This window comes from Heptranchias perlo, chromosome 3 (genome assembly GCF_035084215.1).
Source record: "Heptranchias perlo isolate sHepPer1 chromosome 3, sHepPer1.hap1, whole genome shotgun sequence".
Taxonomy (NCBI): Eukaryota; Metazoa; Chordata; class Chondrichthyes; order Hexanchiformes; family Hexanchidae; genus Heptranchias; species Heptranchias perlo.
This window is the reverse complement of record NC_090327.1, coordinates 76,074,276-76,101,722: the sequence shown is the minus strand read 5'-3', so window position 1 is coordinate 76,101,722 and position 27,447 is coordinate 76,074,276. Positions and strand designations below refer to the sequence as shown.

The window sequence follows — 27,447 nt, the reverse complement described above, 5'->3', positions numbered from 1 at the left end:
GGGGGGGCTCGCGGAAATCGTGGGTTGGCAGGGGGTGGAGATCGCGGGTCGGGGGGGTGGAGATCGCGGGCCGGGGGGGTGGAGATCGCGGGCCGGGGGGGTGGAGATCGCGGGTCGGGGGGGTGGAGATCGCGGGTCGGGGGGGTGGAGATCGCGGGTCGGGGGGTGGAGATCGTGGGTTGGCAGGGGGTGGGGGCGAGACCCTGGGTCGGGGGTGGAGATCGTACACCAGTGGGGGGAGACCTCGGGGTGGGGAGGGGAGGTTGAACAGATTACAGATTGGGGCGAGATCATTAGTCGGGGTTGACATTACGCAGGGGGTTTGAAGAGATCCTGCTTGTCCTGGGGGGGTAAATCTTTCCTCCAAAGAGTTCCATCTAATTTTAATACTTCTTCTGTCATTTCCTTTGCCTTTTTGAGTATTTTTGACTGAGCAGCGACTGTAGAACAAATCATAGCTGGAATGCACTCCTGATTATTACGAAGCTCAAACGTGTGACGGAAATGAATTAACACGGGCAGCTGAAGGGACACATCACTGAGACGTCCGATGAATTCTGCTGATACTGATTCCCTCTCCTTGTACTTCCCTCATGCCTCAGTAACTTATTAATTGGCTTTACCAATACCATTAGCACTCACCACTCCAGAGGGGAAAAAATTGATATAAATTATTTTTCTAAAAGGATGTTAAAGTTAATGAAAATTATTTAACACCGATTTTCTATAAGGGAAATTAAGGGTAATACTTGCTGTTTAAGAGCAATTGTTTTTTTTAACCTTCTGATGGCACCTTTTTGTCCTCCTTAGCCAGTGCCAATGCTGCTGGTTAACCACACATGGAGTTAAAATGGAATGGTACAGTATGGAGCATTTAATCAAATCATTGTGTGAAGGGAATTCCTAATGACAGCTCCAGTGAGCTCAGCAGTAATCACTTTTTATTATCTTGCTAATGATTAGGCATGTGGAGGTGTTAAATATTTATGTGCAACCATCAACTCGCCCTTTACATAATGATTTGGTTAAAACAACAATTGTAGCATGGCTGGGAGAATGGGGAATTTGATGTTAAATAGTTGCATTAAATTCCTGGCATAAAACAAACATTTCATAGAACTTGTATTTATTGTTGAGAATATTTGTATTTGTTTATAACTCGGTAAACAAATAGAAATAGTTTTCTGCATGAAAAAACTGACTGAAAACACAATTTGGCATTACTAAGATTAATCTTATCATTATGCAAATGTGATGTAATTTATTATTCTAAGATGATGTGAAACCCTACATTAGACAGGAAGTACACTGATATAGCAGTATACAGGATATACACTCTCACAGCAGGCTGACAGTTCTGTCCAAAGTGTTGAAATAAAGAACTTGGCACCTATAAAGCACCTTATCACACATCGTTCAGAAACATCTGAGCGATTCACACAATGAAATGCTTTGAAGTGCGGTCACCGTTGTTACACAGACAAACGTGACAGTCATTTTGCACACAGCAAGGTCCCATAACAGCAAAGGGAATATAATTTATCTGTTCATTGAGTTTGTTACCTACACAGCAAGCTGTAATATAAAAGCTGATTTGAAATCTGTCAGTTCCTGCACCACTGTATAAACCACCCGGTTGGTGAAAAAAATCAATGTAGTAGAAAAGGCCCGATTTTCCTCTTCCCCTCCATTCGAGTGCAACTCAGGTGGAAATGCGCAGGGCCCCAACAACAACAACAACAACAACTCGCCTTTATATAGCCCCTTTAATGTAATAAAAATGTCTCAAGAGTGTTTTCAGACAAAATTGACACAGAGCCACATAAAGAGATATTAGGACAGGTGACCAAAAGCTTGGTCAAAGAGGTAGGTTTTAAGGAGCGACAGAAAAGAGGAGAGAGAGGTAGAAAGATTCAGGGAGGGAATTCACAACTTTGTGGCCTAGGCTGCTGAAGGTAGGGCTGCCAAATCGGGGATACGCAAGAGACCGGAATTGGAGGAGCACAGCGATCTCGGAAGGTTGTAGAACTGGAAGAGGTTACAGAGGTAGGGAGGGGTGAGGCCAGGGAGCAATATGAACACAAGGATGAGAATTTTAAAATCGAGGCGTTGCCGGACCGGGAGCGGCATGAAATGCCCCAAGAAATGTAGGTCAGTGAGCACAGGGGTGATGGGTGAACAGGACTTGGGGCAAGTTAGGATACAGGCAGCAGAGTTTTGGATGAGCTCAAGTTTACGGAGAGTGGGAGATGGGAGGCCGGCCAGGAGAGCGTTGGAATAGTCTAGTCTGGAGGTTACAAAGGCATGGATGAGGTTTTCAGCAGCAGATGAGCAAAAAGCTGTGGAGGCTGAGTCATTGAATACATTCAAGGCTGAGTTAGACACATTTTTGATCAGCAAGAGAGTCAAAGGATATGGGGAAAAGGCGGGAAAGTGGAGTTGAGGTAAAAATCAGATCAGCCATGATCTCATTGAATGGCGGAGCAGGCTCGAAGGGCTGAATGGCCTACTCCTGCTCCTATCTCTTATGGTCTTATGGCAGGGGTGGAGACAGGCGATGTTACGGAGGTGGAAGTAGGCAGCCTTGGTGATGGAGACGATATGGGGTCAGAGGCTCATCTCAGGATCAAATAGGATGCCGAGGTTGCAAACAGTCCAGCAGCTTCAGACCGTAGCCAGAGAGGAGGGTGGAATTGATGGCTAGGGAACGGAGTTTGAGGCCAGGGCCAAAGACAATGGCTTCGGTCTTCCCAATATTTAAATTAAAATATTTAAATATTTAATATTAGGACAGGTGACCAAAAGCTTGGTCAAAGAGATAGATTTTAAGGAGCGACTTAAAGGAGCAGAGATAGGGGGGTGGCGAGGTTCAGGAAGGGAATTCCAAAGCCTAGGGCCTAGGCAGCTGAAACAGATCTGAACCCAACTGTATTTCCGAGTGCAGGTCATTACCATGCCCTGAATGTTCCCCTGGCACAGGAATACCATTGGAATAGGTGTGAATCTTAAACCAAGGGAGAAAAGTTTACTGCAGCTGCAAACCTGAGAGACCTGCAGCAGCGATAATGGTCACTGGCTTCAGGACCTGGTAGGGAAAATGCCCCATGAACTGCCTTAAATGTGTTCTGAAGGTGGAGTCAGTAGTCAGACTTGATGCTAGGAAAGGAGAGGGACAATGTTAATTAATCCACAAAGGTTTATACAAACAAAACATTCCTATCCAGAGTTAGAAAACAAGCCATCAAGACTACAAGCCTGGAGACAGCTCATTAAGGCAGACATAAAGATGTCCTGCCTTATCTGGAACTGTTCGTGACCGCTTTGTTAGCAAAGACCAGAGAAGCTAGGAAGTAATTGAATGATCTGGTATATCAAAGTGCTGGTGCTTCATTGATTTGGAGGTCATCAGGGGTACCAGGGCTGTGTGAGGTGATTGACACCAGATGGGGTGAACTCTAATAACAGATGTGTTAGTCAGATTAGTCAACAGAATTGAGGAGTTTCTTTGGAAATTAAGGATATCTAAGATGGTGTTTTTAACTCTCAGTTTTCAGTCTTCAGTCTCAGACTCCAGCCCTTAGTTTATTTCTAGTTCTTTTTGTAGCTCTTGTAGTAGTCATTGTTGTATAAGATGTAGGAGTTCATTGTCCATTGTATGTAGAGGCATGTTTCTGTAAAACTGGAGAGTGCATCTTCAACAGAGAGAGAGAAAGATTATAGAAGATAAGATTGTACGACCGATACCAGCCAGATACAGACAGATATAAGTGTGTCACTTAGATGTACATGTTCCCCGAAGATAAAGTGAGGTGAGATTTAAGCCAACTAGTCCAGATACTGCTACTAGCGCGGAAGGAGAAATTACCCAGGAGCGAAGGATCCAGAAGGAATAGATAGTGCCTCTATAGTTAGCAGTTCATCACTCTGATGTCAATACCATCCTCCCAGATGAAGGCAAGGCAACCAGTTTATCCATGTTAACTTCTAAGGATGAAGTTGTATAAGTTCTGGAAAAATTTCAAATTACAAGCATATAGGGCTCAATTTTGAAATGGTGGTGGGTTGGCAGTGGGGGGATGAAGGTGCGCGTGGCGAACCCGAATAAAAAAAACTTAACTTTTCCAACACAATCGCAATGTAATTGATGGTGATTAAAGTTCTTTCCTGGTTTTGCGCCTGGAAGGGGGGAGGGAGAGAGTGGAAGATCGGGGCGGGGGGTAGAGTGGAAGATCGGGGCGGGGGGGGAGAGTGGAAGATCGGGGCGGGGGGGAGAGTGGAAGATCGGGGCGGGGGGGGGAGAGTGGAAGATCGGGGCGGGGGGGAGAGTGGAAGATCGGGGCGGGGGGGAGAGTGGAAGATCGGGGCGGGGGGGAGTGGAAGATCGGGGCGGGGGGGGGGAGAGTGGAAGATCGGGGCGGGGGGGAGAGTGGAAGATCGGGGCGGGGGGGAAAGTGGAAGATCGGGGCAGGGGGGGAGAGTGGAAGATCGGGGCGGGGGGGAGAGTGGAAGATCGGGGGGGGGAGTGGAAGATCGGGGGGGGGAAGAGTGGAAGATCGGGGCGGGGGAGAGTGGAAGATCGGGGGGGGAGAGTGGAAGATCGGGGCGGGGGGGAGAGTGGAAGATCGGGGGGGGGAGTGGAAGATCGGGGGGGGGAAGAGTGGAAGATCGGGGCGGGGGAGAGTGGAAGATCAGGGGGGGAGAGTGGAAGATCGGGGCGGGGGGGAGAGTGGAAGATCGGGGGGGGGGAAGAGTGGAAGATCGGGGCGGGGCAGAGTGGAAGATCGGGGCGGGGGGGGAGAGTGGAAGATCGGGGCGGGGGGAGAGTGGAAGATCGGGGCGGGGGGGGAGAGTGGAAGATCGGGGCGGGGGGGGAGAGTGGAAGATCGGGGCGGGGGGGAGTGGGAGATCGGGGGAAGAGTGGAAGATCGGGGCGGGGGGAGAGTGGAAGATCGGGGCGGGGGGGAGAGTTGAAGATCGGGGGGAGAGTGGAAGATCGGGGCGGGGGGGAGAGTGGAAGATCGGGGGGGGGAAGAGTGGAAGATCGGGGCGGGGGGGAGAGTGGAAGATCGGGGCGGGGGGGAGAGTGGAAGATCGGGGCGGGGGGGAGAGTTGAAGATCGGGGGGAGAGTGGAAGATCGGGGCGGGGGGAGAGTGGGAGATCGGGGGAAGAGTGGAAGATCGGGGCGGGGGGGAGAGTGGAAGATCGGGGCGGGGGGAGAGTGGGAGATCGGGGGAAGAGTGGAAGATCGGGGCGGGGGGGAGAGTGGAAGATCGGGGCGGGGGGAGAGTGGAAGATCGGGGCGGGGGGAGAGTGGAAGATCGGGGCGGGGGGGAGAGTGGAAGATCGGGGCGGGGGGGAGAGTGGAAGATCGGGGCGGGGGGGAGAGTGGAAGATCGGGGCGGGGGGAGAGTGGAAGATCGGGGGAAGAGTGGAAGATCGGGGCGGGGGGGAGAGTGGGAGATCGGGGCGGGGGGAGAGTGGAAGATCGGGGGAAGAGTGGAAGATCGGGGCGGGGGGGAGAGTGGAAGATCGGGGCGGGGGAGAGTGGAAGATCGGGGGAAGAGTGGAAGATCGGGGCGGGGGGGAGAGTGGAAGATCGGGGGAAGAGTGGAAGATCGGGGCGGGGGGGAGAGTGGGAGATCGGGGCGGGGGGAGAGTGGAAGATCGGGGGAAGAGTGGAAGATCGGGGCGGGGGGGAGAGTGGAAGATCGGGGCGGGGGGGAGAGTTGAAGATCGGGGGGAGAGTGGAAGATCGGGGCGGGGGAGAGTGGGAGATCGGGGGAAGAGTGGAAGATCGGGGCGGGGGGGAGAGTGGAAGATCGGGGCGGGGGGGAGAGTGGAAGATCGGGGCGGGGGGGAGAGTGGAAGATCGGGGCGGGGGGGAGAGTGGAAGATCGGGGCGGGGGGAGAGTGGGAGATCGGGGCGGGGGGGAGAGTGGAAGATCGGGGCGGGGGGAGAGTGGGAGATCGGGGCGGGGGGAGAGTGGGAGATCGGGGCGGGGGGAGAGTGGAAGATCGGGGGAAGAGTGGAAGATCGGGGCGGGGGGGAGAGTGGGAGATCGGGGCGGGGGGAGAGTGGAAGATCGGGGGAAGAGTGGAAGATCGGGGCGGGGGGGAGAGTGGAAGATCGGGGCGGGGGGAGAGAGTGGGAGATCGGGGCAGGGGGGGAGAGTGGAAGATCGGGGCGGGGGGAGAGTGGAAGATCGGGGCGGGGGGGAGAGTGGAAGATCGGGGGAAGAGTGGAAGATCGGGGCGGGGGGGAGAGTGGGAGATCGGGGCGGGGGGAGAGTGGAAGATCGGGGGAAGAGTGGAAGATCGGGGCGGGGGGGAGAGTGGAAGATCGGGGCGGGGGGGAGAGTTGAAGATCGGGGGGAGAGTGGAAGATCGGGGCGGGGGAGAGTGGGAGATCGGGGGAAGAGTGGAAGATCGGGGCGGGGGGGAGAGTGGAAGATCGGGGCGGGGGGGAGAGTGGAAGATCGGGGCGGGGGGGAGAGTGGAAGATCGGGGCGGGGGGGAGAGTGGAAGATCGGGGCGGGGGGAGAGTGGGAGATCGGGGCGGGGGGGAGAGTGGAAGATCGGGGCGGGGGGAGAGTGGGAGATCGGGGCGGGGGGAGAGTGGGAGATCGGGGCGGGGGGAGAGTGGAAGATCGGGGGAAGAGTGGAAGATCGGGGCGGGGGGGAGAGTGGGAGATCGGGGCGGGGGGAGAGTGGAAGATCGGGGGAAGAGTGGAAGATCGGGGCGGGGGGGAGAGTGGAAGATCGGGGCGGGGGGAGAGAGTGGGAGATCGGGGCAGGGGGGGAGAGTGGAAGATCGGGGCGGGGGGAGAGTGGAAGATCGGGGCGGGGGGAGAGAGTGGGAGATCGGGGCGGGGAGAGAGTGGAAGATCGGGGCGGGGGGAGAGTGGAAGATCGGGGGAAGAGTGGAAGATCGGGGCGGGGGGAGAGTGGAAGATCGGGGTGGGGGAGAGTGGAAGATCGGGGCGGGGGGGAGAGTGGAAGATCGGGGGGAGAGTGGAAGATCGGGGGGGAGATTGGAAGATCGGGGCGGGGAAGAGTGGAAGATCGGGGGGAGAGTGGAAGATCGGGGGGGGGGAAGAGTGGAAGATCGGGGGGGGGGAAGAGTGGAAGATCGGGGGGGGGGGAAGAGTGGAAGATCGGGGGGGGAGAGTGGAAGATCGGGGGGGGAAGAGTGGAAGATCGGGGGGGGAAGAGTGGAAGATCGGGGGGGGAAGAGTGGAAGATCGGGGGGGGAGAGTGGAAGATCGGGGGGGGAAGAGTGGAAGATCGGGGGGGAGAGTGGAAGATCGGGGGGGGGAAGAGTGGATGATCGGGGGGGAGAGTGGAAGATCGGGGGGGGAGAGTGGAAGATCGGGGGGGGAAGAGTGGAAGATCGGGGGGGGGGAAGAGTGGAAGATCGGGGGGGGGGGAAGAGTGGAAGATCGGGGGGGGGGAAGAGTGGAAGATCGGGGGGGGGGAAGAGTGGAAGATCGGGGGGGTGAAGAGTGGAAGATCGGGGGGGGGAAGAGTGGAAGATCGGGGGGGGGGAAGAGTGGAAGATCGGGGGGGTGAAGAGTGGAAGATCGGGGGGGGTGGAAGAGTGGAAGATCGGGGGGGGGAAGAGTGGAAGATCGGGGGGGTGAAGAGTGGAAGATCGGGGGGGGGAAGAGTGGAAGATCGGGGGGGGGGAAGAGTGGAAGATCGGGGGGGGGGGAAGAGTGGAAGATCGGGGGGGGGGAAGAGTGGAAGATCGGGGGGGGGGAAGAGTGGAACATCGGGGGGGGGAAGAGTGGAAGATCGGGGGGGGGGGAAGAGTGGAAGATCGGGGGGGGGGAAGAGTGGAAGATCGGGGGGGGGAAGAGTGGAAGATCGGGGGGGGATGAGTGGAAGATCGGGGGGGGAAGAGTGGAAGATCGGGGGGTGAAGAGTGGAAGATCGGGTGGGGGAAGAGTGGAAGATCGGGGGGGCGGAAGAGTGGAAGATCGGGGGGTGAAGAGTGGAAGATCGGGGGGTGAAGAGTGGATGATCGGGGGGAGAGTGGAAGTTCAGGGGGGGAAGAGTGGAAGATCGGGGGGGAAGAGTGGAAGATCGGGGGGTGAAGATTGGATGATCGGGTGGGGGAAGAGTGGAAGATCGGGGGGGGAAGAGTGGAAGATCGGGGGGTGAAGAGTGGATGATCGGGTGGGGGAAGAGTGGAAGATCGGGGGGGGAAGAGTGGAAGATCGGGGGGGGAAGAGTGGAAGATCGGGGGGGGAAGAGTGGAAGATCGGGGGGGGTGGAAGAGTGGAAGATCGGGGGGGGGAAGAGTGGAAGATCGGGGGGGGGGAAGAGTGGAAGATCGGGGGGGGAAGAGTGGAAGATCGGGAGAGAAGAGGGGGAGATCGAAGAAGGACATCGAGGGGGAAGAAGGGGACATCGGAAAGGGAGACATCAGACATCGGAGCAGGGTGGAAAGGTAGGTTGATTTCGTTTTTTAACTTTGTGCAATGGTTTTTATTTAATTTATTTCAGGCGTGAATTGGGAGCTCAGGTAAGTTTAAAATCGTTTTAACTATCTACTACGTCAGAAGTAAAGTACCTTAAGTACCTCACTGAGGTACATTCAGGTCTTTAACTATCATCCCGCCGGCTTTAATTGCCCATTTTCACAGCCCCTCCGCCCCCAACGCACCGGCAATTTGATTTTAAAATTGAGCAAATAGACTTTAATCTAGACTGTCTCTCTGGGGTTGATTTTAACTCTGGGTGGGATCAGTGCATGGGGGCCCAAAGCGGTCGGCACACCCAGGAGCTGGGAAGGAAGCAAGGCCCAGCCGATTTTAACTGCTCAGCCTCATTTTAATTTTTCACGTGTCCCCTGCCCAAAGCCGGCAGGCATGAGCGGGAATTGGGATTGAAGGGAACGATCTCCGGCATAAGATGAGTGTTGGAGGTGGGGGAATGCAGAGCCAATGCTGGTTGGGGGTAGTAGAGGTTAGTGCACTGCTGCTCCGCCTGGCCCCAAGGAAGTCTTCCAGAAATTAAAAAACTGAACTTCCCGTGGCCTCTTCTGGAAACCCTGTTGCCTCCCGCCAGGTTTCTCTGGCGGGTTTGCCACCAGGCGGGCCTCCCCCCGAGTTCTAGTAAAAATAATGTCGCAAAGCCGATGATGTCATCGGACCTCAACTTTAATATTTGAATTTGGCCCCTGCCTGCCTGTAGTGGGAGCCTTAACCGATGTGAATTTGGCCCCTGCCTGCCTGTAGTGGGAGTCTTAACCGATGTGAATTTGGCCCCTGCCTGCCTGTAGTGGGAGTCTTAACCGATGTGAATTTGGCCCCTGCCTGCCTGTAGTGGGAGTCTTAACCGATGTGAATTTGGCCCCTGCCTGCCTGTAGTGGGAGCCTTAACCGATGTGAATTTGGCCCCTGCCTGCCTGTAGTGGGAGTCTTAACCGATGTGAATTTGGCCTCTGCCTGCCTGTAGTGGGAGTCTTAACCGATGTGAATTTGGCCCCTGCCTGCCTGTAGTGGGAGCCTTAACCGATGTGAAAGTGGGAACAGAGCAACCTCAGGCCAGTAAGTCGACCCGCTCAATTTTAACCCCTCCGACACACCATTCCTGGGGGAGACCCCTCTAATGCCGTCAGCTATCTAAGGAGTCTAATCTGAAATTAATCTCACCAATTTATATCAATCTCAGACACTGATCTCAACTGTAAATTTATAATCAGTAAGCCAGTTAATGCTGAATTACCGTGACATACTGAACTGCCTATGCAGCCTCTGTTATTTATTTTATCAATTAACTCTATCTACTAATTATTTGCATACTCAACGTTTAACTGCTGCTAACTATGATTTGAAGGTTAATAAACAATTGTTAATGCATAACAATTTGATAATTGGCAAGTAAGAGTTAATTCATTCACTCGGTAGCTTATGTAGATCCTGATGGGCGGTTGGTAGGGTAAATGCTAATAAAATCTGAACTGGTTGATGTAAGACAGTTCAGGGAGCCACACTGAGGTGTCATTCACTCCCAGACATAGACTAGGGCCAGGAATTTCCTGGTAGCTGCTCCCATTCCGCTGCTGTTACTTCACCAGAAGTGCAGCAGATACTCTGGTTTGTATGTAAACACGGTTTCCGCTGCACTTCCTGCAAAGCTACGGCAGTGGAGCGGGAGTAGCTCTGAGGAATTTCCTGGCCTGGGTGTTAAACTCCAGATGGTTCCTTGATGAGGAGTAAATGTGAAGGGGTTAAGGATTTGTCTGGTGCCCTTGATGAATATTCTTGTCAGGATATCGACCCCAGTGTTCTTGCCATCTTACGGCTGCTGTTGAAAAACAGCCCCGTTCTTCTGTGCTTACCCTGGAAAGAAAACACTTGCCTGTTTAAAAGCAGGTGAAGATTGCTGGCAGTCCATTCTCAAATCTGAGGGGTTTGGGCACAATCTCCAAGACCCACTCTCAATAGGCCAGCTGGTTTCTGCTTGTCTGCAGGCAGAAACCAAGAAAATGCAACGAGAGGTGTTTTTGCTTCAGTCCCACCTTATTAACATGTCACTTGAATGCTTCCACCTGTTCCAGGAGGGGAGTAACACCTGTTTTTCAAAAATCTAATGCAATTTTCTTGCTGACATGGCTTCTTTAATGATAAGTTTTAGAGCTTATTAATACATTATCTGCATTATCAATAAATTCTAAAACTCAGTGATTGTTTCTCCAGTCAAGGAAGTTACATTGGAATGGATGTATGATTTTCTAGATGGTCCACAATTACAAAAACTAGGGAGTACGAACTCCTTGGGAGAGCCAATTCCTTAACCGAAAATACGGTAAGATATATTTGTATTCACATTGGTGCAATATTACAAGAAGAGTATAATAACTACCAGGTTTAATACATTTGTAAGTTAGAAAATCATGTAAGAGTTTCCATTTTTTGTGAAAAAATCTCCACAAAGTAATTTGGGAGTCAAAAGTACAATCCTTATGAGAATGCATTTCTTTGTGAAAACAGAGCAAACATACAAAATGCATTGTGTTAAATTCTTAATGCACTGTAACTTACCCTCTCTCAATAAGGAATGTGTCACGCCAAATTCTGGCCTTCTTATTTGAACGGAATCTGGAAGAAAAGACATGCTGGATGTTAAACACTGATTCACCTATGCCACTATATGGGCAACACATCTGGATGTCTCCTTATCTAGATAATGCCAGTGGGCATCTACACCACTCAGGGTGCATCTTGGGCACCTGCCTGACCAAGGAGGCTAAAAATCCTGGTGTAGGTAGCTGCTCCAGAAAGATGATTTATTGATGCCCTTTGTAAGGGGGCAGAAAAAATTCCATTCAAATGATACTCCATATTCGGGTTCTTGGTTGCCATACCAACTATTTTACATTTATTTGCATTGAATTGCATTTGTTATCTACGGCCACAGTTTCTCAAAAAGTTCAGGTCCTTCTGAATCTGGTTAATTGCTCTTCATTATTCCTCTCTGGCTCCCATTTTATCAAAACCTTAATGCAGTGTGTGTGTAAGTGCTCGGACTCAATTGTTTTGGCCCACCTGTTTCCTGGTTTCTCAGGTTCCAATAGTTTCAGGATAGACTTGCCATCCATGTCTGGTGGAATATCAAGGCCTGCAATATCCAAGATGGTGGGAGCGAGATCGATATTCAGAACCAGCTGAGGAATACTGTTGAAATAAGCACAACCACAATTGATGCGATACAGCAAGTTAAACAATTTATCTAAACATATCTAAGTCCGACATCTTGTACTTAGAAGGCAAGGAAAAATTACTTGAACTAAACAAATAGAGCTAACTGTGCTCAAATCTAGAGATGAGAGGTAGCAAAGATTGTCAAAACTGTTGAATTCTGTTTAAATTTTTAATGTTAAAAACTTCCATTGAAATAGAATCATAAAATATACAGCACAGAAAGAGGCCATTTGGGTCTTCGTGTTTATGCCATGTTAGCTCTTCAGCTGAAGCAATCTATTGTAGTTAAATTTCCTTGTCCTTTCCCATACCCTTTAATATTCTTTCATTTCAAATAATTCTCAAAATTCCCTTTTAAATAATGTTATACGGGCAAATTTTCTTATCCCTCCCCCCATCCTGTGTTAGACTGCAGTAATGCACCTGAAGTGCCATGCTCTTGTTGCAATTTCCTTGTCCCAGGCCAGTTAAATGGCTTGGAGACGGCCTCTGAAGAGGCCCACCTCCTGGCCTAGTGCCAGCAGTAGGGTGCATGAAAATCAGAGGTACCTGCAGGTCTGTCAGGCACCTTAAACTTCTGTGAGGCATAACATTTACTGCAGCACTCACCTGGACTCTCCAATCAGCAGTGATCCAGGGTCAGGACGTGACGCCATATTCTTTGGGAACCCCTGCCCTAGGGCACCCACCTGATGAATAAATCAAAAAATGGGGCAGGAGGCCAGGAATGCCCCATCCCCGCCTCATCAACATTGCTGCATTGAGTCTGTGGCTTCTGCAGGTGCAGGCCAAGCACTCAGCCCAAAGGAAAGCCCTGGAACCCCACTGATCTGAGTTGCCACCCCTTCTTCCTGAGGTCTGCACTGGGAAACTGAGTATTCTCTGGGGAAAGGATCTGGAAAATCAGCCCTATAATCTCTGACTCACTGTCCACTTGTGGTAAAGCATTTCTCCAATAATCCTGTGTGAAAATATTTTTCTAGCTTCCCTTTTTTGTTCTTCTGGTGATAATCCTGAGTTTTTGCTCCCTAGTTACTGGTTCGCCAACTAGTGGAAACTATTTTTTGCTCTTTGCTCTTCGAATAAAAACATGTTTCTAAGGCTGAAGTCATGTCTTTAATTAATAAGGCCAACCTTCCTCCCCTGTTTCCTTCTCTACTGCTCTGAGACTATTAAAGCTGGAACTATTTAGGTCCCAGTCTCACCAAAGATTCTGTTATGGCTTCATCATATCCCCATATTTTAATTTGTGTCTCTAGTCATCCAACATTATTTCTAATGCTTTGTGTATCTGCATATACAGTATAGCCCTGACAATTGTCAATTTTGTGCTAGAAAATTTGAGCTATGCAGTAATTTGAATTAAGCAAGGTAAATTATGCAGGAGAGTATAAATTCAGTGCTAAAGTGATTTGAATTATCAACGAATTTGAATTAAGAGTAAACACTGTGGCCCTGACACATTCATATTCCCAAGTACCTTCTTTCATTCCATTTTTTTCTTATTCTTTCACTATCCTCCTTACCCTCTCTCCTATATGCTCTAAGGTTTCCCCTCATGTCCCCTTTGTGCTATTTTAGACTGCCTAGTCTCTCAGTATACTTACCCTTTATCCCTTCCCCCATATGCTCTAAAATTCACCCCTCCCTCCTTACTAGTTCAAATCTTTGTTTTGTTGATGGGAAGTAGTTCATAGCTGATCTCAGCTGGGATATTACAATTGCTTTTGATGTCCCTGGGCTAAGGTGAGGAACTTTCAGCTGGGGCTCCCGCTTGTGATTGCTATCTATTGACCCCTGAAGGCAGGTACTTGTGGGCATGTGTACGGATTGGGCTCAGCTGTGATGTTCCACAACTGAATAGCCTGCTGACACTGTCTAGGTTCACACATTACGGATGGCTCATTGGACAAGGTACTGGAGGGCTACCAGCCCCCAAGGAATCATACCACAGCAAGAGTCACCACCATCAGCAGAGGGGACAGAAAGCTGAGGGAAAAACAGTACTTCAGTATGGGCGGTATGATATCACAGCTGTGAGAGCACAAATTTTAATGGAAAGAAAATCACAGGCTGGAGGTGTGCAATTTCATGATATGCACCCCTGATGTGTGCCAGGAGCTAAGAAGCTGAATTTTTCCCTCAATAAGTCTAACCACAAAGGGATCAGAAATGAGGAAACAATCTGCTTTCAGAATTTATACTTATCAAAATTTCTGGGGAAAAAAAAAATTGAGAAATGAATAGAAAATGAAACGCAAATGTCATATCTCTTGTAGTTTCCTTGGTTCAGCATTGCCATTGTTAACAATTTATTAATTGTACTTGTACTAAGTACTTGCCATCAGGGGTCAATAGATAACAATCACGAGTGGGAGCCCCAGCTGAAAATTCCTCACCTTAGTCCAGAGATGTCAAGAGCAACTGAGATCAGCTATGAACTACTTTCCATCAACAAAACAAAGATTTGAACTAATAAGGCGGGAGGGGTGAAATTATTATTTTAATGTGAGTGAATAACAGGGACAGCAGTGAGCGAGTGGGTGGCCTAGATTAAAACAATGGCACAAAATCAATAAATAATGAAACTGTGAGCATTTGCAATACTGCTTATTACAGTATATTATACAGCTTTTGAACTAAAAGGTTCCTCTCAGGGACTTATAGGACTTGTTACACTCATGGGTCTCATTCATTGTCAGTTCAGTGTTGCAGTCACTTTGGTAGTTCAGAAGCAATACTCTTTTACTGTGGCATTAAGGATCAACGGTCTTGGGTAAGGTTGCCTTCTCATTAGGATGAGTTGCATTCCACCCCATCTCCCTACAATTTTATGAACAGCTTTGTTTGGCATCTACAGATAGCAACTGTTGATCCAAGTCACACTACCATGGCTGCAGTAAATGAACTGCAAAATCCAAAATTATGAGTTGCATGTGGAGATGGAAATTTTGATGCATCTATTTTTAAAACATGCAGATTTTTATAAATAAACTGTTGCTTCCTTCCAATGAATCAGTAACCAATAGTGTATCTGTTCCATGTCACATGACTATATTTTACCAACATTGCAGAATTTGAAATTCTGGCCTAAATGAATAGGATATTGTGATGGTGCTGATGATTCATTACTGATTATATTTTATGGTTCTGAATTCTCCATACAGCAATGCTACACTGAGTGCTTTGTTATCTTTTTGTTCATTAGTATTCCAGAGTTTGCTCTCGTTAGACTATTCATTTCATTTAGTCCCGTATAATGTATCTCACACTGGTATTTTTCAAATTCTTTTTAAAGGAGAAAAATATTGGTTGTTGGTGTGTTTTTCGTCACATAACCATACGTTTTGTATACTGTTACCTAGTCTCATTTTTTTTGCCCAATTTTCTCCCCTTCTCCTCTAATTAAGGTGCTGACTTCTGCAGGGATGTGGATCCACAAGGGCCGATTGCCCTCTGATATCTTGCTAAAGTATGCCAGTGATATCAATGTGCTTTGTGTGTGATCACACATCATAGGTACAGGAGTAGGCCATTTAGCCCCTCGAGCCTGTTCTGTCATTCAATGAGATCACGGCTCATCTGTGATCTAACTCCATATACTCACCTTAGTCCCATATCCCTTAATACATTTGGTTAACAAAAATCTATCAATCTCAGACTTAAAATTAACAATTGAGCTAGCATCAACTGCTGTTTGCGGAAGAAAGTTCCAAACTTCTAACACCCTTTGCGGATAGAAATGTTTCCTAACTTCACTCCTGAAAGGCCTGGCTCTAATTTTTAGGCTATGTCCCCTCGTCTGAGACTCCCCAACCAGCGGAAATAGTTTCTCTCTACCTACCCTATCAGTTCCCCTAAATATCTTGAAAACTTCAATCAAATCACCCCTTAATCTTCTAAATTCCAGAGAATACAACCCTAGTTTGTGTAATCTCTCCTCGTAATTTAACCCTTGGAGTCCAGGTATCGTTCTAGTAAACCTAGAGTGCACTCCCTCCAAGGCCAATATATCCTTCCTAAAGTGCAGTGCACAGAACTGAACACAGTATTCCAGGTGTGGTCTAACCAGGGCTTTGTATAGCTGTAGCATAACTTCTACCCTCTTGTATTCTAGTCCTCTAGATATAAAGGCCAGCATTCCATTAGCCTTTTAAATTATTTTCTGTACCTGTCCATGACATTTTAATGATCTATGTACATGGACCCCCAAGTCTCTTTGGACCTCCACTGTTTCAAGCTTGTCACCATTTAGAAAGTACACTGATCTATCCTTTTTAGGTCCAAAGTGGATGACTTCACACTTGCCTACACTTGCCCATTCAGTTAATCTATTAATATCTTTGTAATTTTATGCTTCCATCTACACTGCTTACAATGCTGCCTATCTTTGTGTCAGCGGCAAACTTGGATATGTGGCTCTCTATGCCTTCATCTAAGTCATTAATAAATATAGTGAATAGTTGAGGCCCCAACACAGATCCCTGTGGGACACCACGAGTCATTTCCTGCCAATTTGAGTACCTGCCCATTATCCCTGATCTCTGTCTCCTGCCGCTCAGCCTATTTCCAAACCAGGTCAATAATTTGCCCTCAATTCTGTGAGCTTCAACTTTAGCTATCAGTCTCTTATAAGGGATTTTATTGAATGCCTTCTGGAATTCCATATAAACAACATCCATAGACACTCCCTTGTCCACTACTTTAGTCACCTCTTCAAAAAATTCAACCAGGTTTGTCAGGCATGACCTACCCTTTATAAATCCATGCTGGCTCTCTCTGATCAACTGAAAATTTTCACGGTGTTCAGTCACTCGATCCTTAATTATAGACGCTAGTAATTTCCTGCCAACAGATGTAAGGCTAATTGGTCTATAATTCGCCTGGTTCCCTCTCTCTCCTTTCTTAAATAGCGGAGTGTCATGTGCAATTTTCCAATCTAAAGGAATGGTTCCTGAATCAAGAGAACTTTGGAAGATTATAGTTAGGGCTTCTGCAATGTGCTCACCTACTTCCTTTAAAACCCTGGGATGGAAACCATCTGGTCCTGGGGATTTGTCACTCTTTAGTGCCATTATTTTCTTCATTACTGTTAATTTGCTTACATTAATTATGGTGAATCCCCACCTCTGATTCAAAATTAGTTTCTTTCGGGAGTCCGGCATGCTATCCTCTTCCTCTACTGCAAATACTAACGCAAAGTAATTATTTAACATGTCCGCCATTTCCTTATTTTCTTTTATAATATCACCATTATCAGTTTTTAACGGGCCCACATTGCTCGTCACCATCCTCTTTCTCCTAATATAATTGTAAACATTTTTTGTGTTGATTTTGATATCCCTTGCAAGTTACTTTTCATACTCCTTTTTTTGTAGCTTTTACTACCTGTTTTGTCACCATCTGCTGTTCTTTGTATCACCCCAGTCACCAGGATCTGTGCTGTCTTTTGAATTTTTTAATGCTTTTTCTTTTAGTTTTATGTTGTCCCCCTCCTCTTTTGTTGCCCGTGGCTGTTTTTTTTGGCAAGTGGATCTCTTGCCCCTTAGGGGTATAAACTGGTTCTGTATCATGTTACATTTTTTTTGAACACCTCCCACTAATCTTCTGTCATTTTACCCATTAACAGATTTGCCCAGTTTACTGTGGACAGTCTCGGTCTCATCCCATTGAACTCAGCCTTACCTAAATTTAGAATCTTAATAGCTGATATGAGTTTCTTCCTTTCAAACACAACATTGAACTTGGTCATATTATGATCGTAATTAGATAAATGTGCACATGCCGTAAGGCTGTTAACTAAATCTGGCTCATTACTCATTAATAAATCTAATCTGGGCTGCCCACTTGTTGGTTCTAGAACATATTGTTGTAGAAAGCTGTCCTGAACATACTCAAGAAATTTGCTACGTTTCTGACATGAGCCCGCCTGCTTATCCCAATCAATATGAAAGTTAAAATCCCCCATTAAAACCACTCTGCCTTCACAACATGTTTGTCGAATCTCTGCATTTATACATCCTGCCACTTCACAGTTGCTGCCGGGAGCCTATACACAACTCCCACTACAATCCTTTTCTATTTCTTAATTCTACCCATAAAGTCCTCACTGCCTGCTTACCACTTGTTATAGCCTCTCTTATCATTAAAATAATTTCATCCTTAATCACCATCACCAAGTCTACTCCTCTCCCTCCACCAGTTTCCCTATCCTTATAGACCTTATAACCTGGTACATTCAGTTCCCAGTCCTGACCGCCTTGCAGCCATGTCTCAGTAATGGCTACCATGTTGCACCCTCTAAGTTGAATTTGTGCCTGCAATTCATTCAATTTGCTCCTTATCCTCTGTGCTTTTGTATAAAGAACACTTATTTGGGCCACACACCCTAACCTGTCCTTCAGCTCTAATGTTGTTTTTCTCACACATTTCTTTTTTCTCTCTTCGAATTGAATTACTTTACATCTTTTAGTTTTCCCTTTACCTGCAGTGCCTAAAGCATAATTTCTGATTATCACTCTACTCTCTTCCTTTTCGTTTGTTTTAGAATGATTATTTATACTACGTTTTCCACCTGAGCCCTAGATCCCATTTACTAGTTTAAAGTCCTTGTGACCACCCTGTTTATCCTTTCCGCTAGGACCCTGGTCCCAGCCCAGTTCAGTGGAGCCCGTCCCAACGGAACAGTTCCTTCCTGTCCCTGGTGCCAGTGTCCCATGAAATGGAACCCCTCTTTCCCACACCACTCCTTCAGCCATGTGTTCACCTCCCTAATCTGTTTATCTCTACGTCAATTTGCACATGGCTCAGGTAATAATGGAGAGATTATAACCCTTGAGGTCCTGTTTTTTAAATTTAGCCCCTAGCTCCTGGTACTCTCTGAAAAGGACCTCTTGCCCACTCTTTCCTATGTTGTTGGCCCCAACATAGACTACAATGACTGGATCCTCCCTCTCCTTCTCCAATATCCTTTTAAGCCGGTTCATGATGTCTCTCACCCCGGCACCAGGTAGGCAACATACCATGTGGGACTCTCGATCCTGCTTACAAAGGATGCTATCTGTCCCCCTAGTTATTGAATCCCCTACAACTACCACATCATGCTTCTGCTCCTCCTCCTCCTCCTCCTCCTCCCCCCTTTGGACACCCTCCTGCTCCAGGGTGCCACGGTCAGCATTCTGGCGGTCTTTCCGACAGTCTTCATCCTTATCCTCACAGGTAGCAAGTACATTGTACCTGTTGGATATGATCAGTTTCTGAGGATCCTCACTCTTTATCTCACCTGGGTTCCCTTCACTCTGTACACTATCAGTCACACCAACCCCGTTCTGATCCTGTACCTCACTACAAGGTGTGACCGAGGTCTGGAGCAAACTGTCCAGATACTCCTCCCCCTCCCTTATGGTGTCAGAGTGACTCCAACTCACACTCGAGCTCAATGACTCTGAGCTAGAGAGATTCGAGGTGGTTACATCTACTGCAGATGTGTTCGCTCGGGACAGTCTCGCTGTCCACGAACTCCCACATACTGCAAACCAGACACACAACCTGCTCTGCCATATCCTAGTCTATATTTATTTATTTATAGATAATTACTTAATAGTCTGATTTGGGTTTTTTTTTTGCTGTTCTTTTTTAAAAATTAGCACCTTCTTCCCCCTCTACACCTAAATCCCACTCTCACCAAATTCTCAAGTTCCCACTTGGTTCACAATTCAATCTCTTTGCAATGCGCCCTGTGTTGAGTAGATAACCTTCTACTTTATACACCTTTTGAGAACAGCAGTTTTACAACTGCTCAATCAACTTCCAGCTCACAATAATTACCCTCTATTCAGGCAATCACTTACAGCTGATTGACTATTAACTGTTAACTGCCATTGACTTGCAACTTCTGTTAACCGTTAACTAACTTGCAGTTTCTTTTAAAGTTTTAAAGTTCTAAGTTAAATTTCAAACTATATTTTAATTTCAATTCACCCACCACTTTACCAGAGTCCCACTCTGACCAAATTCTCAAATTCCCACTCAGCTCACAATCCATTCTCTTTGCGATGTTTGCTCTGTGCTTCAGCATTGTTTTCTTTCATTAGTGATTAATGTTGTACCAATTTTATTTATTGGTTGTATGTTTGTGTGTGCTCAGTAGCCTAGCGATTCAAATCTATTTATATTGGTCATAGACTTTACAAGTGGTACCTTCTTTGTTCTCATTTTCTCACAGGTGCATTTTGCACCATCATGTTCACAACATGATTGACATTGTGCCATATTTCTGATGAATTTGAAAGCCAGATTCATTACTCTGTGATGCTACTGTACTGCAAGTCTGATTGTTTCCTGTGGGAAGTGCAAAGCGCCAGTTTATAGGCTGCATATGTATAATATAAAATGGAATTCTCAACTATTCCCAGTAATCTTGAAAATTCTAGAAATAATCCCTTACATTGACCCTGGTTCCACATTTGGTCCACGAACAAAGAAAGGAACCCGGATATCGAAGTCATATGGCATTGATTTTCCCTTGACCAGTCCAAATTGCCCAATGTGGTAACCATGGTCTGCTGTATAGATGACATAGGTGTTGTCTAGTTCCCCAGTCTCTGCAAGCATCTGAAATATCTGAAACACAGTACAAATTGTTTTTTTGTTTGTTATTTTAACTGGTTGTCAAATAGGAAGGAAAATATGTTCATGAAAATTGCTATTCTGTAATATTATTATTTACCAAGCTGCTGCCAAAACCATTAAACTCCCGCACCCTGTCCATTTTAATGCTCCTAGCGGAAAGGATAAATAGGGCTTGTGCATAAATAGGGATATGGATTGGATTTTAAACTAGTAAGACGGGGGGAGGGATCTGGTGAAAATAACAGAGATCTGAAGATAAAAGAAATAGGAGACGAGAGTAAAGGTCAGACCAAGGTAAGGAATAAGGGTAACATAAACGGTCAGGGAACAAATACAGTTATAGTACATGAGTACAAAATGACTGTTAAAAATAAAGTAAGGGGAAACAACAATTGAAAACAAATTAAATTGTCAGTACAGCAATGTGCACAGTATCCAAAACCAAATGGAGGAACTGGAGGCAATAATGTGTAAAGAGGAGTCAGGTGTAGTAGGAATAACTGAAACACAGCTACATAAAGAACAGGACTGGCAGTTAAATAGGATATAACATATTTAGAAAGGATAGGGAAGGGGGTAGGGTTGTTGTACTAATTAGAGACAACATAAAAACAGTAGAAAAAAGGGACATAAGTAACATTATGTCGACACATGGCTTTCAAAAGGGAATTGGATAAGTACTTGAAGGGAAAAAAATTGCAGGGCTATGGGGAAAGGGCAGCGGAGTGGGACTAGCTGGATTGCTCTTACAGAGAGCCAGCATAGACTCCGTGGGCTGAATGGCCCCCATCCGTGTTGTAACCATTCTATGTTTTTATGAAGACAGAAACAGAATCCATATGGATTGAGACAAAGAATAAGAGGGATTGATCATGTTAATGGGAATAGTGTAAAGACCACCTAATAGTGGAAGGGAAGTTGAGGATGAAATATGTAGACAAATCTATGAAATGAGTAAAAAACATTGAATAGTAACCATGGGAGATTTCAACTTCCCTCAAATAAACTGGCAAGAGGTCGCAAAAGGAGAAAAGGGAATGGAGTTTTTACAGTGTGTACAGGACTCCTTTCTTACCCAGTATTTGAGAAGCCCAACAAGAGAGGAATCACTGCTGGATCTAGTAATGGGAAATGAACCAGAGCAGATAAGAAAAGTAAATGTAGGGGAACATCTAGGCAATAGCAATCATAACATAATAAGGTTTGAAATAATGATTGAGAAAGACATAAGTAAGACAAAGACCAAAGTACTAGATTGGAAAAAAGCTAATTTTGAAGGGATGAGAATGGAACTAGGGTGGGTAAACTGGAAAAAAAAATGACAAAGAGATAGAACAACAGTGGGAAATATTTAAAATGGTGATCAATAGAGTTCAGGAGAAATATATTCCTTTAAAAAACAAGAACAAACTAGCCAATAATGAAACACCATGGATGAATAAAGAGGTAGGGGTAAAATTGAAACTAAAGAAAAAGGCATACACAACAAAGGAAAGGATGACAAAAGGGAATACAAAGAGGTTAGGAAAGAAGTCAAAAAACAATTAGAACCAAAAATTGTGGGGAACCAAGGGATAATGAGAGTGAGGAACTTAAAGCAATTAATATCAGTAGAGAAAAAGTACCAGAGAAACTAATGGGACTAAAAGCCGACAAATACCCTGGACCTGATGGCCTACATCCTAGGGTTCTAAAAGAGGTGGCTGCAGAGATAGTGGATGCATTGGTTGTGATCTTCCAAAATTCCCCAGATTCTAGAATGGTCCCAGCAGATTGGAAAGTAGCAAATGTCACCCCGCTTTTCAAGAAAGGAGGGAGAGAGAAAACAGGGAACCACAGGCTAGTTAGCATGACATCAGTCATTGGGAAAATGCTGGAATCCATTATTAAGGAAGCGGTAACAGGGCACTTAGAAAATCATAATATAATTAGGCAGAGTCAATCTCAATTAGGCATGGTTTTATGAAAGGGAAATTGCGTTCTTTGAGGATGTAACTAGCAGGGTAGATAAAGGGGAACCAGTGGATGTCGTATATTTGGATTTCCAAAAGGCATTCGATAAGGTGGCACATAAAAGTTTGTTACGCAAGATAAGGGCTCATGGGTTTGGGGGTAATATATTAGCATGGATAGAGGATTGGTTAACGGTCAGAAAACAGAGAGTAGGGATAAACGGGTCATTTTCAGGCTGTCAGGCTGTAACTAGTGGGGTGCTGCAAGGATCAAGGGACCGAGAGTAATGTATCCAGGTTTGCTATTGATACAAAGGTAGTGGGAGGGTAAACTGTGGGGAGGAGGCAAAGAAGCTACAAAGGGATATATACAGGTTAAGTGAATGGGCAAGGAAGTGGCAGATGGAGCATAATGTGGGGAAATTTTTTTTTATTCGTTCATGGGATGTGGACGTCGCTGGCAAGGCCAGCATTTATTGCCCATCCCTAATTGCTCTTGAGAAGGTGGTGGTGAGCCGCCTTCTTGAACTGCTGCAGTCCGTGTGGTGAAGGTTCTCCCACAGTGCTGTTAGGAAGGGAGTTCCAGGATTTTGACCCAGCGACAATGAAGGAACGGCGATATATTTCCAAGTCGGGATGGTGTGTGACTTGGAGGGGAACATGCAGGTGGTGTTGTTCCCAGGTGCCTGCTGCCCTTGTCCTTCTAGGTGGTAAAGGTCGCGGGTTTGGGAGGTGCTGTCGAAGAAGCCTTGGCGAGTTGCTGCACTGCATCCTGTGGATGGTACACACTGCAGCCACAGTGCACCGATGGTGAAGGGAGTGAATGTTTAGGGTGGTGGATGGGGTGCCAATCAAGCGGGCTGCTTTGTCTTGGATGGTGTTGAGCTTCTTGAGTGTTGTTGGAGCTGCATACATCCAGGCAAGCGGAGTGTATTCCATCACACTCCTGACTTGTGCCTTGTAGATGGTGGAAAGGCTTTGGGGAGTCAGGAGGTGAGTTACTTGCCACAGAATACCCAGCCTCGGACCTGCTCTTGTAGCCACAGTATTTATGTGGCTGGTCCAGTTAAGTTTCTGTCAATGGTGACCCCCAGGATGTTGATGGTGGGGGATTCGGCGATGGAAATACCATTGAATGTCAAGGGGAGGTGGTTAGACTCTCTCTTGTTGGAGATGGTCATTGCCTGGCACTTGTCTGGCTCAAATGTTCCTTGTCGCTTATCAGCCCAAGCCTGGATGTTGTCCAGGTCTTGCTGCATGCGGGCACAGACTGCTTCATTATTTAAGGGGTTGCGAATGGAACTGAACACTGTGCAATCATCAGCAAACATCCCCATTACTGACCTTATGATGGAGGGAAGGTCATTGAATGAAGCAGCTGAAGATGGTTGGGCCTAGGACACTGCCCTGAGGAACTCCTGCAGCAATGTCCTGGGGCTGAGATGATTGGCCTCCAACAACCACTACCATCTTCCTTTGTGCTAGGTATGACTCCAGCCACTGGAGAGTTTTCCCTCGATTCATAATGACTTCAATTTTATTCAGGCTCCTTTGTGCCACACTCGGTCAAATGCTGCCTTGATGTCAAGGGCAGTCTCTCTCACCTCACCTCTGGAATTCAGCTCTTTTGTCCATGTTTGGACCAAGGCTGTAATGAGGTCTGGAGCCAAGTGGTCCTGGCAGTACCCAAACTGAGCATCGGTGAGCAGGTTATTGGTGAGTAAGTGCCATTTGCAAAGCTGTGGATGACATCTTCCATCACTTTGCTGATGATTGAGAGTAGACTGATGGGGCGGTAATTGGCTGGATTGGATTTGTCCTGCTTTTTGTGGACAGGACATACCTGGGCAATTTTCCACATTGTCGGGTAGATGCCAGTGTTGTAGCTGTACTGGAACAGCTTGGCTAGTTCTGGAGCACAAGTCTTCAGCACTACAGCCGGGATGTTGTTGGGGCCCATAGCCTTTGCTGTATCCAGTGCACTCAGCCGTTTCTTGATATCACGGTTGAAGTGAATCGAATTGGCTAAAGACTGGCTTCTGTGATGGTGGGGATATCGGGAGGAGGCCGAGATCGATCATCCACTTGGCACTTCTGGCTGAAGATGGTTGCAATGACAGTAAAAATGTGAGATTATTCACTTTGGTGGGAAGAATAGAAAAGTAGAATATTTTTTAAATGGTGAAATACTGTTAAATGTTGGTGTTCAGAGAGAGCTGAGTGTCCTCGTATAAGTAACACAGAAAGTTAGTATATAGGTACAGCAAGCAATTAGGAAAGCAAATGGCATGTTTGCTTTTATTGCAATGGGGCTGGAGTAGAAGAGTAAAGAAGTCTTGCTACAATTGTACAGGGCTTTGGTGAGACCACACCTGGAGTGCACAGTTTTGGTCTCCTTATCCAAGGAAGGATATACTTGCCTTAGAGGGGGGTGCAACGGAGGTTCATTAGATTGATTCCTGGGATGAGAGTGTTGTCGTATGAGCAGAGATTGAGTAAAATGGACCTATATTCTCTGGAGTTCAGAAGAATGAGAGGTGATCTCATTGAAACATATAAGATTCTGAGGGGGCTTGACAGGGTAGATGCTGAGAGGTTGTTTCCCGTGGCTAGAACTAGGGGGCATAGTCTCAGGATAAGGGGTCGGCCATTTAAGACTGAGATGAGAAAGGATATCTTCATTCAGAAGGTTGTGAATCTTTAGAATTCTCTACCCCAGAGGGCTGTGGATGCTGAGTCATTGAGTATATTCAAGGTTGAGATGGATAGATTTTTGGACTCTAGGGGAAATCAAGGGATATGGGGATCAGGCGGGCAAGTGGAGTTGAGTTCGAAGATCAGTCATGATCTTATTGAATGGCGGAGCAGGCTTGAGGGGCCGAATGGCCTACTCCTGATCCTATTTCTTATGTTCTTAACAGCAAACAGGAACTACGAAATTAAATTATCAAGAAATATAAAAAGAAATAGTAAAGTATCCTACAGACACATCAATAACAAAAGAAAAATCAGGATAGGGATAGGGCCACTAAGGGATGAACAAGATAAACCCACAGGTAATGGCAGTAAAAATGGCAGAAATATTGAATAGCTACATCACCTCAGTATCTATCAGGGAGACTGACAAGGTGGGCAGGACATAAGCAGAGAACTAAAAAAGATATAAAGACATAAAAGATAGAACATGGGGAGATAATTGATAAACTAATCAAACTTAGAGAGGATAAAACGTCTTTACCAGATGGATTGCATCCACTCATACTAAAAGAAATTAGGGAACAGATAGCAGAGGCACTATTTTAAATATATAAAAATTCATTGGAAAAGGGAATAGTGCCAGAGGACTGGTGGACAGCTAATGTTATTCCTAATGTAATAAATACAGAAAATGCAGGAAAAGCTCAGCAAGTGAGGCAGCATCTTTGGAGAAAGAAACAGAGTTAACATTTCAGGTCGAAGACCTTTCATCAGAACTGGAAGATGTTAAAGTTTTTAAGCAAGTACAGAGCCACGGAAAGAGGGGAAAGGAGGGGAGGGGAGGAAAGAACAAAAGGGAAGGTCTGTGATAGGGTAGAGGGCAAGGGATTAACTGACAAAAGGGATGATGGTGCAAGGCAAGGAGGGTGGTAATAGGACAAGTTAAGAAACAAAAAACATGTCTTCCTTTTTCCTCAATCGAGGATTCCCCTCCATTGTAGTTGACAGGGCCCTCGACCGTGTCCGCCCTATTTCCCGCACTTCTGCCCTCACCCCTTCCTTTCCCTCGCAGAACCATGATATTCTCCCCCTTGTCCTCACCTTCCACCCCACCAACCTCCACATTCAGCGTATCATCCTCTGCCATTTCCACCACCTCCAGCGCGATCCCACCACCCTCCCCTCCCCTTTCAGCATTCCGAAGGGACCGTTTTCTCCGCGACATCCTGGTCCACTCTTCCATCACCCCAACACCCGGTGTCCTCCCCACGGCACCTTTCCATGCGAGCGCAGGAGATGCAACACCTGCCCTTTCACCTCCTCCCTTCCACCGTCCAGGGACCCAAACACTCCTTCCAGGTGAAACAGCGATTTACTTGTACTTTTTTAGTATCCTGTATTGGCTGCTCACAATGCGGTCTCCTCTACATTGGGGAGACCAAACGTAGATTAGGTGATCACTTTGCTGAACACCTCCATTCTGTCAGCAAGCGTGACCCTGACCTGCCGGTCGCTTGCCATTTTAATTCCCCGTCCCACTTCCACTCCCACTCTGACCGCTCTGTCCTCGGCCCCCTACACTGTTCCAATGAAGCTCAACGTAAGCTCGAGGAACAGTACCTCATCTTTCGTTTAGGCACTTTACAACCTTCCGGACTCAACACTGATTTCAATAATTTCAGATCATAACAAAGAACAAAAGGGAAGGTCTGTGATCGGGTGGAGGGCAAGAGTGATTAAATGACAAAAGGGATGATGGTGCAAGGCAGGGAAGGTGATAATGGGACAGGTTAAGAAACAAAAGACATGACTTCCTTTTTCCTTAATCAAGGATTCCCCTCCACTGTAGTTGACAGGGCCCTCGACCGTGTCCGCCCTATTTCCCACACTTCTGCCCTCACCCCTTCCTTTTCCTCCCAGAACCATGATATTCTCCCCCTTGTCCTCACCTTCCACCCCACCAACCTCCACATTCAGCGTATCATCCTCTGCTAGTGCTGGTAATGATTTTGCTGTTGCCATTTACAGCTCCTCTTGACCAATCTTTTGTTTCTTAACCTGTCCCATTACCACCCTCCTTGCCTTGCACCATCATCCCTTTTGTCATTTAATCACTCCTGCCCTCCACTCTATCAGAGACCTTCCCTTTCGTTCTTTCCTACCCTCCTCCCCCCTTCCCCTGGCTCTGTACTTGCTTAAAAACTTTAAATCTTTAACATCTTCCAGTTCTGATGAAAGGTCTTTGACCTGAAACATTAACACTGACTGTTTCTTTCTCCACAGATGCTGCCTCACTTGCTGAGAATTTCCAGCATTTTCTGTTTTTATTTCAGATTTCCAGCATCCGCAGTATTTTGCTTTTGATTTAATATTATTCATATTTAAAAAGGGCAATAGAACAAGTCCAGTGAACTATAGATCAGTTAACTTAACATCGGTGGGAGGAAAGATAATG

The 27,447-nt window shown here is 46.8% G+C and overlaps 1 protein-coding gene across 10 annotated transcripts in view; it reads right to left on the bottom strand.

The window, feature by feature from the left end:
- LOC137316085 (extracellular sulfatase Sulf-1-like) overlaps positions 1–27,447 on the bottom strand; it is a 441,788-nt gene that overhangs the window by 71,256 nt on the left and 343,085 nt on the right. For all 10 annotated transcript variants that reach the window (XM_067980325.1, XM_067980324.1, XM_067980323.1 and 7 more), the window contains 3 exons: positions 20,159–20,334; positions 11,557–11,685; positions 11,053–11,109 (listed from right to left, as the gene is read on the bottom strand). In XM_067980325.1, the coding sequence (XP_067836426.1) occupies positions 11,053–11,109; positions 11,557–11,685; positions 20,159–20,334 (362 nt within the window). The remainder of the gene's footprint in view (positions 1–11,052; positions 11,110–11,556; positions 11,686–20,158; positions 20,335–27,447) is intronic.